Genomic DNA, 18268 nt, shown 5'->3' with positions numbered 1-18268 from the left:
CCAGGGAGAAGAGCAAGACACTGGCCGCAGCAGAGACACCCTCCCCTGCTTCAGGGCCCTCCTGGGGCACAAGCCGAGGGGAGAGGAAATCAATTTCAGAAACAAGACAGTTGTCAGAATCTGATGTAACTGGTTTCCGTCTGTGAAATTACTCGTAGGCCGGCCCTTGTCACCCCTGAGGTCCTGCCTGGACCAGCTGCTATTTACATTTTAATTTGATGTGAGAGGCTGATAGATTTTTAAAACGCCACAAGACAGCTCTGCTTCCTGGCTTACCCTCCTCCCCGTGCCAACTCCTCAGGCTTGGAGATGGAGTCCTAGGGCTCCTTGACTCTGCATCTACTTGGCCCCTCCTTTGTTCTTCCAGCTTCCCCCTTCTTTGGGGTCTCCCCGCAGAGGGTGGGCTGAGCTGCTCCTTATCATTTACAGAGCACTGGAACACTTTCCGCGAGGAGCAGCTTTCTTGTTAAGAAGGTGTGTGTGTGTGTGGGGGGTGCTATTAGCCCCTACTAAGCCAATGAGGAAGTGGAGGCTCAGAGAGGCTAAGTGGTTTATCTAAAGTCACACAGCTGGTGAGTGCCAGGGAGGAGATGAGGCCCCAAGTCCTCTGACAATTCACGGGTACCCTTTCCTCTGGTTTTAGTCTAGCCTTTCCCTTCTGCCTGGTTGATTTTTCTCCCATCTTGGGCTTTGTCCCTGGAGTGGGAAGCTGTGTGGGAATGACATATGTGGATGAATCCTAGGGGGAGTGCAGAAGGAGGCTGAAAACTGGAGTATGGCTAGGGGGTGGGGTGGTCCAGGGCAGGCCATGGCTGGGGGCAGGTGTTAAAGGGATGGTGAGTCAGGCTTTCGCTGTCTCAGTCTCCCTCCCTCTCTTCTGTCTGGTGATTGGAGCTCAGCTGGTGTTTCTGACAAGTCCCCAAGTTATGAGGGAGGGAAGATTCAGTTATGAATACCCAAAGGAGAGTAGCAGTGAGTGTGGGAAGGAGAATGTTGAAGAAATAAAATGGGAATGTTACCAGCTATTGGAAGAGGTATGATAAAATGCAAAAGAGGAGTGGAATGTTGCATTCCAAAAGGAAGCGTGGGGCACACCTTTACCCCACTCATGGGCCTGAGTATATAATAATCGTACTACTTTACATTATTGGGAACTTACTATGCGCTAGATACTGTTCTGCATTCTTTTACATGCATCAATGCACTTAATCCTTAAAGCAATCTTATTTTTATTCCCAATTTACAAATGGGGAAACTGATAGAGAAGTAAGTTGCCCAAGGTCACACAGCCAGTCAGTGGCAGAGCCAGGACACACCTAGGGAGCCTGTGGTTTTACTGACTGAAGTGACCCTGGTTAGAAAAGGGAAGTAGAGACAGGAGCAGGTACCTGGGAATTGGAAGTGCACAGAGCCCAGCTTTACTGAAGAGAAGTGCAGCCAAGTTTGGGGGGAAGAAGATTGATTTGGGAAACCAGGAGACCAGGAGATGAGGCTATTCTGCTCTTTCAGGTGGGTGGCCTGAGAACATTCTCAGGCTTGGCTACACATAAGAATTACCTGGGAAGCTTTTAAAAAATCTTATTGCACAGACCCCATTACCAGAGGCTCTGATTTAATTGGCCCAGAGTAGGGTCCGTGCATCAGTATTCCTGAAGAGCCACCCCTAGCCTAGGTGATTCTCACACAGGGTGGATGACCCTCCTTTTCCTCCTCTCATTTTAGTAGATGTCCTCTGGTCCTTCCTCTGCCTCAGGTGGGACTGACCTCAAAGCCAATAAGAATGGAAGAAGGGCAGCAAAGTTCTGGTATTCTTCACCATCCCCAAGGGACTTTTCGTTTTTGGAAAGTCCTTCAGTCTAACTGAAATCTCTCTAGGAGTCTCATAGAGCTTTATTATTATTATTATTATTATTATTATTATTATTAAAAAGGATGCTCTCTCTGAGCGGGCTAAAATGCTTTTCTGGATGTCCTTTTCCTTGCCTTCTGGGAGAGGCTTTTTCAGGGACTGCAGATGCCCTGAAGGCTCCAGAGAGCTCTACAAACTCCTCTTGTCAGGGAAGAAAGGAACCTCCCAGTTCAGAGGCCCTCGCCTCCTTTTGTTTCTGAAAGGATTACACGTGCCCATTCCAGGTGAGAGGTCCTCTCCTTCCCCCATCCCAGGCCACTCCGCCCCCCCCCCCCCTGTTCCCCCAAGTCTTATGTCTCTGCTCCCTGTTAACAAGACCCTGACAAGAACTGTAGCCTTGTTCGGTGGTGTGAGATAATTCACTGCAAAGGGGCATTGTTAGCACAGTGGGGTGGCTGGCCTGGGTGGAGGGGCAGGGCGGGTGGGAGATGGGAGATGCTCTTTGTGCTCAGTCCTGGCAGCAGCTTCAGGCTTCCCTTGGGTAAGGGCTGGTGGTAGGGATGCCTTCTGGTGCCTGCTTTGTTTTTCCCTTCTTAAAGAGCCAGGGCCATAGCGTTGTTAATTTGATTGCATCCTCTTCAGCTTCTTGTCTCCCCTGATTAGCCAAGCTCCACCTGAAGCATGAGATTAATTTAAATTTTATGCAAGCAATCAGCCTCAGCTCTGAGAGGTGGGGAGGTGGCTAGGGAGCTGGGGGTTCATGGGACCCTAGCTATCCACCTCCCGTGTACATGGGGGACAGAACTGGCAAGAAGTGTGTGTGAGGGGAGTTGGGGTACAAGTTCTGAGGACGGTGGAACCTTTAAAAACTGGACTGCAGCCTGTTCCTGCTGCTTGGTAGTCCTTTTTGAGACCCTCAAACTTAACAGGCCTTGTTTTCTCCAGCTATAAAGTGGGATCAATCAGTTCTTCTCTTGGCTGTGGGGAGTATTTTTAAGTGAGGGTGGGGAACTAGTTCTCCCCCTGCCTTTGGCCTTCTGCTCTCCCCAGAATGTTGGGGAAATGATAGTGGTAATTAAAATAGCTAACACTTATTGAATGCTTATCATGTGCTACGCACCCCAGTTGGTACTTAACATGAATTATCTTATTAAGTTCACCCCCTCTCCCAATCCCAGGGAGTGGGGTAGTATTTTTATTCCTGTTTTAGAGATGAGAGAACACTCAACTCTGGAATGACCCTGAACATCAGAATCCTTTCAGAAACAAAAGGAGACAATACCATCTTTATTCACTTAGAAGGTACTTCCAGGTCATTGCTGTGAATACTCTAGAGCTGGGACTGGTAAACTTTTTCTGCGAATGGCTGGATAGTAAATATTTTAGGCTTTACAGGCCATAGGTCTTTATTGCAACAACTCAACTCTGTCTCTGTAGCTCCAAAGCAGTCTGGACAATAGGATGTGAAGAATGGGCATGGCTGGTTCCAACCAAACAAATGGCTGGCTAGATTTGGCCCAAGGCCCATTGTGCTTACTCCTGCCCTAGATAGAGTTCAGCACACAGGTTGGGCTTTTCGACTGTTGACCAAGAGAGAGGTTGTGGTTAGGAGACTGGTTAGATTCAGACAAAGGCAGTTGTAGGATGTTGGAAAGGAGAATATTTCAGCTTCCGGAATTCTGGAAAGGATGGACTTATGGGTAATAAATCACTGGACATGGGGATTGTTGTGAATCGAATTGTATCTCCCTTGAAGATATGTCAAGTTGTAACCCCAGTGCCTGTGAAAGGTACTCATTTCTGCACAAAGACTTAGATTCCCCCTTTCTCTCCATTCCTTGCTCAAGATCCTAGTATCATATCTAGACTTCGGTGCCACTATTTCTATCCAACCTCACCCCCTAATTCCAGGCTGCTGCTCTCCCAACAGATGTTCTCCTCACTGCCTCCCACACAGGCTTCCTACCCTAGTGTGTTTGCTCATGCTGTTCCTTCCACCCGCACGCCCTCCTTTCTTCTCTTTGCCTATCCAGACACTACCTGTTCTTTAAGACTCAACCAGAGTCCCACTCCCCTAGAAAGCTCTGTCTGATCGCATCTGTCAACACTGGGGTTTCCTTTCTCTAACCGAATAATGCACATATAAATCCTAGGCCTGTTAGCATGTAATCTTGCCTTATTTCCTGAAGGTTAGTTTCAGCTTTCTAACTAGTCTGTAAATCCCTTAAGGGCAGGGATGGTGACTTAATCTTGCTCTTCTCTCTCTAAGAACTTGATACCATGTGGGACACGTTGAGGCTACCCAGGAAGTACATTTATATTGCTTGATTGATCCAACAATATCCTGTCACTATAGTTCAGAGGGGTTTTGAACACAATTGAGGGGCAGTTCTGGGCTCCCCACTTAGGGCAGGGTCTGAAGGTACTGTTTTAGCCCTTTGCCTGCCTGTATACCTAGGCACCTAGTGATAACCCTGACTTCTTGTGACTTAAAATGTATGCTGCCACCTTTTCCTTGGTTGACATGTATGATGCATTTAGTTTTGTTATTCATCGGATCTGCTGAAGCTGAATATAGGGAAAGCCTTGAATGACACCTTAAAACCCAGATCCATCTGGAAGCTCTTCTGAGCTCATGGTCACAGGAACTGACTGCAGGGGTGAGGGTCAAGTGGTGGTGATGTGCTTTATGCCGCCACTGCTTACAGCCTCTAAGAAGGAGATAAGGGCCAAGATGAGACTTTTGGGACAGGCGCTTTTAAATTGGTAATGGAGTTGCACGGATACTGTTGACCTCTTGAGATCTGTAGGATATCCCACACTTCTTTGGTTTAGACTTGTCTTTTTCTAGAAAACCCTGAAACATCAAAGGCTCCAGATTCTCAAATGTAGGTCCTGGAACTGGCAACAGATGCCCTGCCAGGTTTTTACTGGCACAGTAGAATGTGACCTACTCATTGAGCTCTGTTAATGCCTCAGGGGCTGAAGGAAAGGGGGAGAGGGTTGTGACTTCTCTGAACAGAGGAGCAAACTAAATCCCAGGGAGAGGGAATGACTGACCCCAGTTTACCCAGGATGTGGTAGGGGACACTGGGACAAGAAATCAGGACTCCCATTTCACTGGTCAGGATCTTCCTGTCTCTTAAGCTACCTAATCATTTGGCCTCCCTGGTCCTGCTTAGGGTGGGTAGAGCCTGGGCTGGCCCATGGCTGCAGACCTCCTGGTGAAGATTCAGTAGGGGCCACAGGAGGGAGCCTGGCTTGGTGACAGGATGTGTCCAGTCTCTGCTCATCTCTTGTTTGATGAAGCAGGACACCAAGTGTTGCTCCTTGCTCTATGAAGTCTGAAAATCAATAAGGCCAAAGAGCCAGATAAATAATCGCCTTCATGGAAATCATGGCAATGGCTCTTTTCTTCTTCCCCTCCCCATCCCTCCTTTATAAGAGGATGTGAGGCCAGGCCTCAGGCTTGCAGAGGAGACCCCCAGCTTGGCACAGGCCCCCTTGAGGCTGGGCAGGTAAGGCTGATTGATGACCGCCACTTGAGTGGAGAGAGGAAGTGATTTGCAATAAGTTCCACAGCTGTGGCAGGATCAGTGTCAGCCCTAGGCCAAGTGACTCAGAGCTCATGCCTCAGCCCTGCTCTGCTGCCTGCCATTCTGCTTTCCTGTCACCTCTTCCCACTGTTTGAAGAACTGGCATAGGGTCTGTCCTACCCACCCTCCACCCAATCAGGGGCCTCATAAAGGCAGATGGGAGTGCCAGGAGGGTGATCTGTGACCCTACATGAGATTGGACCAAACCTGTGGGCTGGGGTCGTCAGTCAGCCTGTCAGTTCCCAGCGAGGCAGGCCAAAGTAGACAGAGGCCTGTGCTCAGCTGAGTGGCAGAGGTGGAAATTCCCACAGAGGAAAGGGAAGCCTGCAAGAAGCTTCAGTCTGCTGAAGAGCAGAACCTGACACCAGAGAACACACAAGAAAACCTCAGGCTAGTTGTTGGGACTCTCTGTACCTCAGTTTCATCTGTGTGCTGAAAGGAACCTTATAAATAAATATCTGTGTGAACATCTTGATCCACATGTTCAGGCTCCATCTGCATTCTCTGCAAACAGCCATCTCTCAGATCTAGGGGCACACTGGTGGCAGAGTCCATCCTTGGGAAGATAGACTGGGGAAGAGGACTTGAAAGGTCCTAGAAGCTCACTCAAGGCATTTGGGCAGGGAATTCCCCGAGTACCCAGAGAATGGTCCAGCAAGGGAGCTGCGGGCTCTGGGCACTAATTTCCTTTGGCCATAGATTCCTTGCCCTATGTCAAGGGCAGGGGCTGAGAAGTGCAGAAGAGACCCTCTAGAAGAGCAGCCCCAGTTTCTAGGTCTAAGGGGGTGCTATTTCTACCTGTCAGGGAGGAATTTCCTTTGGGCAAACTTGAAATTGGGACCATCTCAGGTCGGTGGATGTACAGTTCTCTATCCAAGGTTTTGCATCCTGACCTCTGCACTATGGACAAATGCTGGTAGGTGATCTGGTCTATCCAGGCCCAGGGCTTCCTTCTGCTTGAGTGGGGCCCTCCACTCCCCCACTCCCCACTCGGCTCTGTTTTCCACCCTCCTGCTTTCCTGTGATAGCTGGGTGTGTGCTTGCAGAGGGCTCTTGAATCTGGCTTTAATTGGTCTGACATTTTGTTAAACAAACAAATCAAAACTCAGACCATACAATGAACACTTATGACTTCAATTAACTGTAAGCTTTGCCTTGGCCTAATCACTGAAGGCTTCACAAAGTGGAGGGGAGTCTAGAGGATGTAATAGGACCTGTCTAATCTGTTGCACAAGGGGCCTACCAGTTCTGGGAGGCACTTCCATGCAGGGGCAGTATCAAAATATAGCCAGCCCTTTGCACCCCAGACTAAGCAGCCTGGCTTTGTACCTGCCTCTCCGTGAAGTATTATTTTTGAAGATGTTTTATTTTTTTCCCCATGTGTCAGTTGGAGGAGGAGTTGTCTCCTCCTTTTGGTCATATTCTCTCTCTCTCTCTCTCTCCCTCTCTCTCTCTCTCTCTCTCTCTCTCTTTCTCTCTCTCTCTCTATCTCTCTCTCTCTCTCACACACACACACACACATTTAAAAAAAAGCAAAAAGATAGTCCTGTGGACATGGCATTTTCTTCTGTTAATTATATTTATATTCAACCAAGTTCTGGGAAGTGGTCTGGTGCCCTGAATGGACAGCATGCACACTACTAGAATCATAGGTCGTTTGAGCTGAAAGAGACCTTGGGATCAGCTAGTTGACTAGATTCTAGTCCAAGCCTCTTAATGTACAGATAAGAAAACTGAGGCCCAGAGAAGGGAAGGGATAGACAATGAATCACTGAGCTGGGACCAGCATCTAGTCTTCTGTATCTTGCTCTGTGCTCTTTCTATCAAACCATGAGTCCATAGAGGTAGGTTCATATCTTAGCCAGGACTATATCACTCAATGATCTTGACCCAGTACCTTACCTTTTACTGAGAAGGAACTATTGCCTGCCAACCTCACAGGCAAGGAATGGGAAGAGCTTTAAAAATTGTCAAGTGCTATACTTGTGATGGTGGCAAGTCTGGGTTAAATGGTCAGGTACTCATAGATAGGCCCTGCCAATACCAACATGCTGGGTGTTGGTCAGGGAGGAGTAGGGGACAGCGGTACCCAGTTGGTTACCAGCAAGGATGTCTAGGGATTTAGAAAACTACTTGCCCCTCTAATATCCCCTTAGCAATCTGGGGCCCCAAACAAAGGTTCTACATCACAATTCTCTAAGAAGCAGCTCTGGAATCTCAACTCCCACCAGACCTTGGGGCTCCTGGGACTCTGGTTTGATGTCTGATATCAAGAGTCAACTCTCCACAGAAAGACAACATGTAGCTTCCAAAGCCTGTAAGCACCTGACATTCATTCTCCTTGTCTCTCCTCCCTTCATTATCTTCCAGATACCACCTCATCAGACAACATTCATGGACTTTCCTAACTCTGTGCCCTTGTCATGTTTCTTCCTCATTCTGGAATGGAATGATCTTTGTCCCTGTTGGTTCTTGTCAAAATCCTTCTCATTCTTTGAGTCCTACTTAGTGGCTACTGCATTTGTGGAGCTTCTCTCAACATTCCCTAATTGGCCCCGAAAGTTAAAATTGATTACTCTATCCCCGATTCTCTTTGTATCACCTATGTATAGCTTTTAAGACACTTACCACTTTGTATATTAGAGTTGTTTTAGGTGTATATCTATCTCCTCTTCGAGATTCTAAATTCCCAAAGAGCAACTGTTTTTCTCATCACTAGATTTGCAGCAGCTAAAACTAGTGACTGCTGATTTTTAAATGCACATTTTATGCCAAGTACTGCATTGATTTCTGTAAGTACATGTGTCACTTAAACCTTACCAATGAGTAGAAAGCACTATAGTTGCAAAGTTACAGAGGAGGAAATCAGGGCTTACAGAGATCATTGTCTAAGATTCCACAGCTAGCAAATGCTAATAAAAGCAGGGTTGGAAATTGAACCCTGGTCCATTTGGCTCTAAAGTCCATGCTCCTTAGTCACAGGGTTTTATTGACCCATTTAGTGAGTGCTCAGTGAGAATCTGTTGAGTTATCATTGGAAACTCTAGGGGTCAATGTTTGGATACTCCCCAATAGAGGCCAACCATGAATGTCCAACTTGACACTTGAATACTTTTCATGATGTATGTCTCTTTGATGTAGTACTTACTTTCTTACTTCTACTTGGCTAAAGTGGGGATTAAGGATTAAGGATTACTTTTAGAGTTCACGAAGGTGTGAGGTCTGATGAGGTAGAGCCAAATTGGGTCAACATTTTCCTGAGTGTGTTAGAGGCATTGAAGCAAGTCTGAAAATTGGCTTTATAAGTGGTAGGTCTTTCTGTGGCCAGCTCTGCAAGTAGCTGAGAGGAGCGTTGGTGCTGTGGGGGTGATTGAGATGGACTAAGGGATGACTAGGAATGGCTTTCCCTTACCAATCCCATTGGTGACCCCCATGTCCAGGTGTCTTTTCCTACCTACCTGTGCCCTTTCAATTTAAGTCAGAGTTGGGGAGATGGGAGAAAGTTGAGGGAGAATGAAGGGGGAAAAGGACAGAGAAGGCGGAGAAGGATGTGCAAGGAGAAGAGCTGAGGGTAGTTCTCCTGGAGCAGTATGTCTGTGTAAAAGCAGCAAGAGGCAAATGGAAGTTCCCAGAGAAGACTGGGAGCTTCCATGCTCCATCTCTTCAACATTGTCACATTGTCACAGGAGCATTTCTCAGCAGCCAGGTACTGTGTAGCATTATTCAGACTGCTATTGAAGGGCAGTCAGACCCTCCAACCCAAGACAGGGGCCGTGGCCATGCTCAGCCATCGACATTGACTACCCTCAGGTCTCAAATGCTCTTGGCCCTACTCCTCTGCTCCTGCTGTTATTCAGGAGGGCATAGGGGCCTCTAGCATGACTGGGAAGGTCACTGGGGAGAGTGTGGCTACAATGGAAAGGGGGTGTTTGTGACAGAGTAAGGGTGTGAGGAAAAGGCCATCTGAGGGAGCACATATGTGTGAGAGTTTGGAGACCCTGAGTGTGCCGTGGGTGTGTGAGAGAGTACAGAGGGTTCTATGAAGGAGGGGGCAGGGAGCAAGGAGCAGTGCCGAGAGGCTGTGTGAGGAAGTGCTGAGAGACACTGTGTAGACAGTGTGTGAGGGAGGTGCGGTGAGTGGGAAAATGTGACCTGGAGGTGTTTGTGAGACGGAGCAGATGTAGGAAAGAAGTGTGCATGTGCCTTATTGTGGAAGGAAGCAAAAGAAAATGACAAGACAGCTGAAATTAGGACAAGGGGAGGAAAAGGAAGAAGAAGGTCCTACCCATAAGCAATCAGAGTGGTATGAAATTCTCTTGGAAAGAGGGGATACAGAGGTTAAATCTATGTGGTGTGTGTGTGTGTGTGTGTGTGTGTGTGTGTGTGTGTGTGTGATTGTATATGCTCATGAGGCTGCCCTAGATTTACAAAATGTGCTTTCTCTGAAAACCTCAGAGTGTTTCATAGCTTCTGCCTGGATTGGGAAGTGAGGACAGAACAGAAAAACGCAGGCCCAGAGAGGGTCCCCATGACATCAGGGACAGCCTGATATGAACTGGGTCTTTTTACACCCAGCCACCTTCTGACCACTGCACCACCTGTCACCCATGGCCTCTCTTCACAAAGAAACCACACACAACAAAGCCATGGCCATGCTTGCTCAGTGGAATCCCCTAACCTAGAGAAAAACAGCAACCACGCCACCCTCCCCCGCCTCCAAAAAAATTTTTAAAAAAGTCTAAGAGTTTGGGCTCATCTTTCCTGCTGACAATGGGGAGATAAGGATCAAATACCAAGAATGGTTCCAGAAGTGTCTACTATTCCTCTTGCCACACACAGGCAGAATTAGCGAAGTTCTCCCTGGCTGAGGGATGTAGATTGATTGCCTGGTTTTATTAAGGACAAAGTGCTTTTTGATAGTGTGAGGGAAGTGGCTCCCTGGGGCGGGGATTCCGGCACTGAGCTCCCTGAGCATCGATCGCCGGGGTTTCCCTGTCTGGTGCTGAGCTGAACATGGGCTTTGGCAAGTGATAAAGAAACTATGATTCTTAAAGGAAAGAACTCCAGGGAGGTGCTGGGCAGACCAATACCAGGCACTGCTCTCAGCAGCCTTTCCTCTACATGCCCTGGAAGGCCTAAATTAAGAAAAACAAAACTGGTGGCTAAATCTTTGCAGGCCTACTGGGTGCCAGTTACCATACTAGCTGCTTTATACATATCATCTGACTGTCTCTTGACACAAAACATAACAGGTAAGGCAGTTATGACTCTCATTTTGTATATCAGGAAAACGAAGTACAGGGAGGCCAACTAATCTCATCAAGTCTACAGTAATTACAATATGGAGCCCAGATTCATACTGGGGTTGGTCAGATGCTAAAATTCAGGCTTTTCCCACCATCCTCCATGACTTGTGGTCCATTTCCTGACATAGGGCCAGCTGAACACCGATCTTCTGATGCAATTCCTGGGGGCCTATTATACAGACCCCTAAAAGTGTAAAGGGGTAGACTCATCCAGTAGGAATGTCTGTGTGTGACTTAACAGAACTCAGTGTAATTCTGGGGTTCCAAGGCCATTGAGGCCAGCTCTATGCCTGGGGATTTATAAGCCATTGATACAGCACCAAGTTGCCATGAATTGTATTGCTGTTTCAGCTTTTCTGATGCATCTTTCTCTTTCCATGATCATTTTTTGTGTGTGTTATTCACACCAATGTGGTGGGGCGGGTGGGCTGGAAATGAACCTCTAGCTCAGGTGAGGAAACCAAAGCTCAGAGAGGTAAAGTGACTTGTAGAGTCACATAGCCCCTCAGGTAGATCTGGAATTAGAACCCGTAGGTTTTCCGACCATAGTCCTTTCTCCTACATTATGTATGTGATATCTTCCTTATCAAGTCACAAATAGGTTATACACAAGAAGTTGTAGATTAAGTGATAGAAATAAATTGTTCAATGTGACTACCAGATAGAATTGCCAACATATGGATCAAAGTAAATGGGAAGTCATGTGATCCACGAGCAAACCATGACTAGAGTGGGGTGACCTGGGGCCATTCGGGGTGAGGCCATTATTTAGATAACAGTGTTTTTGAGTTCCTCATCCAAGGTTCCCAAGTGCACCTCTGACTAGAAATCCTTCCTGCTTCCCTTTCATAGTTGGAATGATGAAAACCCAGAGGGGATGCAGTGTGAGTGCACAGATGGGCCTTGGCCTATGACCAAGGGGGTGCTGGGAGGACCACACAGGGGCAGGACTCACTCTTGACAGTGAGGAACATGGACTTGCTGATGTCGGTGCCCACGCCGTTGCTGGCCTGGCAGAGGTAGTAGCCGATGTCCTCTTCTAGGACGTGGCGGATCAGCAGTGAACTGTTAGGCAGGATCTGGATGCGGCCAGTGAGGGGCACCGGGTGGTACTGCTGGGGGTTCCCACTTCCTAGAAAGAGGCAGTGGTTAGGAAGGCTGCTGTCTAGGCTAGGGAGTGAGTGGTGGATTGGAACGCCCCCAAGAATGGCCCTGATACCTTTTGCTTGCTGATCTAGGACCATTTTGTAGCATTCCCAAAGTAACGAGAGCTCATGCAGCTGCTATTTCCTGGAAAGACCTGCATAGAGGGCTGGTCTTGCCCCAGCTCTGAGTAAGGAGATGAAGTTGGAGGCCTCACAGCTCAATGCTCGCCTTGGCATTGAGCTTCTTTGGGTGAATCCTCAGAAAGGATGAAAGAGTTGTGTTCAGGACACTCAGTAACAGGCAAAGGGAAGACCGAGCCCTCATATGGCAGTTGCCTGGTCTTAGGTGACCAGGCCTGGGAAGGCCAGCCACCCTTCAAGAGGGGGCTTTGGGCACACCCTACCATTCCCTGAGTGTCATCCTTGGACATGGTCTAGGCATGAAGTTGGGGCTTAGTCAGACACTAAATGCATCCTTGAGATGAAGTTGGGCTCCAAGGACCAAGATCCCAGAAAAACTGGTGAGAAGCAGGGGCAGGTGAGACTCAAGGACCTTAGAGTGGGGATGTGGGGTGGGCAAAGCAGAGTACACTGAGTTCTAGGGTTGGAACGGGGAGGGGAGAGGTTGATCTGTGGGGAGAAGAGGAAATTTAGAGTCACTATGAAAGCTGTCCCTTGTCCATGGACCCTGGAGGTGGCTAAGGATGACCTCCAGATCATGTATAACTTGGGGTCTCCTTAAAGCTTGGAACCTAGGGTTCCCACCCGGAGCTAGGAGTCATGTATAGAAACCAAACCAAAGTCTTATCAGCATTCTTCATCTCCCTCCATGGCCACTCAGAGTTGCTGGCTGGTGAGGGGATTACCTTTGGCATGCTTCCACATAACCTTGGGTGGGGGGTAGCCATCCACCGAGCAGTTGAGCACACCAGCTTTGCCATAGATGCCATCCTGGTTGTTGGGCTGCACCACAAATCGAGGGGGTACTGCAGAAAGAGGGAGGGTGGGAGAAACAGATTATGTCAGTCTCTGATAGGTCTTCTGGGGCTTTGGGCACTTTTCATTCAATGTCAGCCCCTCCTGGAGTATTCTAAATTGGGAACAGTCAGCTCCAAAACCAGAGATGCTGAGAGCTTTTGCTGAATACTGGGTGGGAGTTGGGAGTTCTGAGTTCCAATTCTGATTTTGCCAGTGACCGAGCAAGTGTCTTCCCCTCTCAGGGCCTCAGTATCCTGTTCTGGAAAGTAAGGGGTTCAAATCTCTTAATCTTTAAGGCACCTGTCAGAGCCAACATTCCATAAGCCTGTGATTCAAATCTGAAATCTAGAGAGACTTTTAGCAGCAGACAGAGCTGGACTCTCCCTCCCCTGCTCACCACGCACGATGAGCTGGCGCTCCCGGCTCACAGTGGCTGCTGCGTTGCTGGCGATGCACGTATAGTTGCCATTGTGTTTGAGAGAGACGCTGGAGATCTGCAGGGAGCTCATGAACTCCTTGCTCTCAATGGTCACGCCTGAGCCTGAGATGATCACCTGTCCATCCTTCCTCCAGGTGATGCGGATGGGCATGTCCCCCGAGGACACCACGCAGGGAATGTAGAGCAGCTGGCCAATAGAGGCAGGTGGGAACTCAAAGGGCTGGATCAGAGGGGGCACTGGGAAGGCAAAGGGAATGCTGCTGTCAACTCCTCAACACCCCTTACCCTTGGGCTTCTCCCGACCCGGGGGTGGGCTGTGAATGGTGTTCCCCTTGTTCTCTTGTATGTACGGAATCTCTTGAGGTGCCCTGCCATCGTTGCCTGACTCCCGTCCCCCTTCCCACCCACGCTTGTACCCATTGTCTCTGTTCGGGGCCTTGGCTGGCCTGCATTAATCCTGATCTTCGTTCAAACTTGTCCTAGAACTTGAATGGTGATGCTTCATGCACTTCTTGACTCTCATTTGGCTGCTCAGCTTTCACTCCAATTTCCCTGCTGTTCTTCAGCACCCCTATCCCCACTGTCTCAACCTAGAGATACCTCTCACAGCTCTCTGGGAGGCTGAGGTCGATAAGGATGATGTGCCCCAGATGGCAAAGGAGGAAGACTGGTGCAGAGACTCTCCCCTGTGCACGCCCCACAGCTGCTCGTCTAAAACGAGGGCGCTGTACTCTGGTCTCCTCCTGCAGAGGTCCACCACCCACCAGCTTTTTGCATTGCCATCAGGTGTTAGGACAGGTGAGTAGAAGCTTCCAGCACTGGTTATGTCAGTTGCTGTATCTCACAGACCATCTCAGTGAATCCTCCCACCAATGATGTGAGCTTAACCGTCTCAATTTTATAGATGAGATAACTGAGGTTCAGAGCAGAGAAATCATTCACCCTAGGTCAGTGGTCCCCAACCTTTTTGGCACCAGGGACCAGTGCTCCTGTGAGAATCTAATTAATGCATCATGATATGAGGTGGAGCTGACATGGTGATGCTAGCGCTGGGGAGTGGCTGTGAGTACAGATGAAGCTTCGCTCACTCACCTGCCGCTCACCTGTTGTGTGGCCCGGTTCCTAATGGGCCACAGACAGGTACTGGTCTGTAGCCCGGGGGTTGGGGACCCCTGCTCTGGGTCACCCATCTCATAAGAGGTGACAGTGGGATTTGAGACCTAATCTGTCTATTCCCCAAGTCCAAGTTCTTTCTTTCATGCTGCCTTGTTGCCTCTCTGAGAGAGTCCCAAACATTCCCAAAGCAGAGATCCTTTTGTTTCATAAGTGAGCACCCTTTGGGTGGCAGGAAAGAGCAGAGAGGGTTCCCTGTCATCTGCAAGACAACCAGCTGGTTAGACTCATTTGGCTAAACATCCATACAGCCTCCTTCCCCACAGAGATCCAGCTTACTCTCCCCATCCCCATGCTGCCCACATCTCAGCCCTTGCAGGGAGGGAGGGACTATCTGAAGACTGAGCTGCTGTGGGAAGGATCCTCCTTTTTCAGCACTGGATAGAGCATCAGCCATTATCTTTATGATGACTCAATTAGGCCACAGTGACTTCCCCAGCAAGTGGGGGGGGGGGGAGAGAGAGAAGGAGACAGACAATTAGCTTAACAAGGATGAGCACCCAGTAGATGAGATCTCCTTTCTGCAGTCAAATAATTAAATTACAAGGCTGTCCAAAGTCCTCGAGCCTTCTCCCAGGCACCAGCCCCACCCCTCCTGGGAAGCCTGTTACTCTCTATGCTAGGCCTACCTAGAGTGGCTACTGTGGTGGACAAGCCCTGAGGAGAAAAGGGTGAGTGGCTTCCTATGCATGTCCAAGGTCCTCCTTGCACCCCATGGATTTTCAGGGCTCAGTAGGGAGCTGCCCCTGAGGAGTGGCCAGGTGTGGACATGGGAAACCCCTTGGAAGCCCTTTGGGTGCCTGGGAAAAGTCTTGATCAAGAGCTCTAGGTCCAGAGGAAGTGACATTTAGGAGCGATGTTGCCTCCATGACCTATGGGATGAGAGCCACACCCCTCAGCAGAGCCCTTAACTGACCTTCCCAATGTTGTCCCCCACCTTACCCTTCACTCCAGCCACAAGGGCTCCATCAGTGCCCATGGCTCCAAGCCTCAGCCTGTGCCTGGGTGAACACAGCTGGGCATTTGTCCTCCTTATCTCCTCCCACATGTGCTCCTGGCCCAATGGCTGGCTTTTGACTTATCTCATTCCAGATCCACCTGAGTCCAAATCCAGGTCCTAAGTCCAATCAAGTTTCCTGGAGCTCTATTAATTGTCTGGATCCCTCCATCCCAATCTCTGGCTTCTTCTGCCTCCTGGGTTGGGGCCTCCCCGGTATTCTGAGTGCTTTGCTGGATTTTGGATATCCAGACAAATTTTCTGGAACCTTGACTCTAGTAATGGCTAAATGCCCAATGTTGATTCCTCTGTTGGGCTCTGATGAACCAACCCCACCCCAACTTGTTTTGGTGCCTAGATCATATCTAGGCCTTTGGCCTCCTTGGACTTTTTGGTGGAATTGTTGCAGAGACCCAGATCCACCTCCACGTTTGTTTCCTGAGGCTAAGCAGAGCCAACTCTGGTCCAGGCCTCCCCACAAAAGTCTAAAGCTAGAGCCTGCAGGCTTCTGGGAAGCCCTCTCAGTCCACACTCTGAGGCTACCTCTTCTGTGAAGCCTCCCCCTGGCCCTGGCCTTGCACAGTCCTGCAACCCCTGGTCTACGCTTCGGGGGTGCTGATCATGTGGCAGTGGTGTAGCTTTTGCATTACCACCTTCCCTGGGAGTCTGGGTGCAACTTTAGGGCAGTAACTAGGACATATTGACCTAGAAAAGTGGAGGAGCCCAATAAATGCTTGTCAGGTAAGTACAGTAAATGAAAATAACATATATCGGGATATAATTTCCTAGATTGATCTTAGAAGTCTACTTGTGATGTGGGCAAGGATTGGGGAGAGCACAGGATGTGGGTTCCTCCAGAAAAATGGGGGGGGGGGTTCTATGCTGTTCCTCAACATGCTGTATTTACGCTGAAATTTTAAAGCTGAGAGCTTCTCCTTTGGTCCTTCCTTGGGGTTAGGCCCTTACTGTCCTACCAGTAGAGTTAGCTCCTTTGATTTAAGAGCTCTACGGATAAGGGGAGAGTCACAGTAGTGATGAGGGGCTGCAGACGGGGGACGTGTGGGCAAAGCAAGGAGCTGAGAGGTTCTGCCTAGAGAGGGGGGCCCAAGGGACTGCCAAATCTGCTGGGCTATGCTCCAGGGATGTATGGTCACAAGGATGTTTCCACTGAGGGTAGAGCAAGTGGACAGCAGTACATTGAAATTAAGCAGGAAGATTTAGCTCAGGCAAGGGGAAGACTCTTGCAGTAAGAAGAGATTTAGGTAATGGAACAAGTTACTAAGGCAGGTTAATTCATTAATTAACTAATTCATCTAATATTTATGAAATGCCTGCTCTGTGAAGGCATTATGCTCTGTGTGGGCTCAAGAAAATGGGAACATGCTTAACATACAGATAGAACCTCAAGGAGCTTATCATTTGCTAGGGAAGAGAAGGTATTAACCTCAGTGATTATTGGACAATTACCACCTGAATATACAGATGCTGAATTCTGAGCAGAGAGAGGTTGTTACCTGAAGGAGCTGGCATTTGGATTGAGAGTTAAAACACACACATTATATATATATATATATATATATATATATATATATATATATATATGTAAGAGAGAGGGAAAAATTTGAGTCAAGAGGCAGAGGCCAACAAGGGGCTGTCATTCTCTCTGGCTTTCAAATATAACATTGATGGCCATTTGAGAAACTACTGAAGAAGAGAGTTGTCAACATCTATCCTGGGGGCTTAGACATTCACCTGGACTTGCAAGAGCCCTCTAGAGAACTACCTACCTGTGCGGGGCAGATGACCAGATGACTTCCCTGAGATCCAATGCAGGCTCCTGGCTCCCCTCCATCCTCCACCCTCTGTCCCTGCTGTGGGTTGATGGGCAGGTATGATCATGTGGCTGATCAGTATCCCTTTAGGAACTCTCTGGTGGAAGTGCTAGGGGCCAGAGTTGCTCACAAAATTCTTTGGCTCTGGAATAGCATTCTGACAACCCTATAACTATGGACACACGAGGACAGCCTGCAGGGAGAAGAAAGCATAGGGATCCTGGGTCCTTTGCTGGCTTGCTGAATACTAGGAGCGCTGAGTGAAAGGACCAAGAAGCATGCTATGGGTCTCTGAAATGTGTCTATGGGAAGCTGCCTGGATGTGGGACCACTTTTCTGACCTATGAGTCAGCAGCACTTTTCCCAATAAGGTAGACATGGGCTAGTTGAATGTGTGTGACTATTTCCACCCCTGGGGGAAAAAAACCATCATCAGCAGCTGGGGGATCTGACCACCTTTGTCTTGGTGTCGATGCTTTAGTGCTGATTGCAGCCACAAGGGCCCCCCTTTCTACCCCTTGAGTCCCAGCACTTCCCTAGTATGCAGCCTGAATGTAGGGGGGCAAGAATGCCATGTCACCCCAGGGACTTCTTTCCTAAAGCCCTGCTCAGGCTGCAATCATCTTGACAAGAGGCTAACTCCGTCAGCTTTGAGAAACGCAGTGTTGGAGCAAGGCGATGGAATGGTGAAGAGCCTGAAAAGTGACCGAGACTGTGGCTGAGGCAGTCTGTAAGGTGTGTGGCCACCATAAAACCTTTATGGCCACTTGTTTGGGAGTGCTGTGCAGAGGAGGGTGTGCTGACCACCAACCCAGCCCATAAACACTCTATGGTGTCTGTCATTATCTCTTTGAGACTGAGTCTTTGTATTTACTGCGCGTGTTTGGCAGTAATGGGCACTGTAAGAAGCTGGAGCTTCTCTGCTTGTGCTGCATGGAGCCAGGGAAAGAACC

General features: G+C 48.8%; 1 protein-coding gene across 2 annotated transcripts in view; it reads right to left on the bottom strand.

Moving 5' to 3' along the window:
* DSCAML1 (DS cell adhesion molecule like 1) overlaps positions 1–18268 on the bottom strand; it is a 325010-nt gene that overhangs the window by 54921 nt on the left and 251821 nt on the right. For both annotated transcript variants that reach the window (XM_016134882.2, XM_036220304.1), the window contains 3 exons: positions 13272–13550; positions 12763–12882; positions 11707–11883 (listed from right to left, as the gene is read on the bottom strand). In XM_016134882.2, the coding sequence (XP_015990368.2) occupies positions 11707–11883; positions 12763–12882; positions 13272–13550 (576 nt within the window). The remainder of the gene's footprint in view (positions 1–11706; positions 11884–12762; positions 12883–13271; positions 13551–18268) is intronic.

Source organism: Rousettus aegyptiacus, unplaced genomic scaffold (assembly GCF_014176215.1).
Source record: "Rousettus aegyptiacus isolate mRouAeg1 unplaced genomic scaffold, mRouAeg1.p scaffold_m13_p_5, whole genome shotgun sequence".
Lineage (NCBI taxonomy): Eukaryota > Metazoa > Chordata > Mammalia > Chiroptera > Pteropodidae > Rousettus > Rousettus aegyptiacus.
The sequence above is the reverse complement of the archived record's forward strand: the minus strand, read 5'-3'. Positions and strand labels throughout refer to the sequence as shown.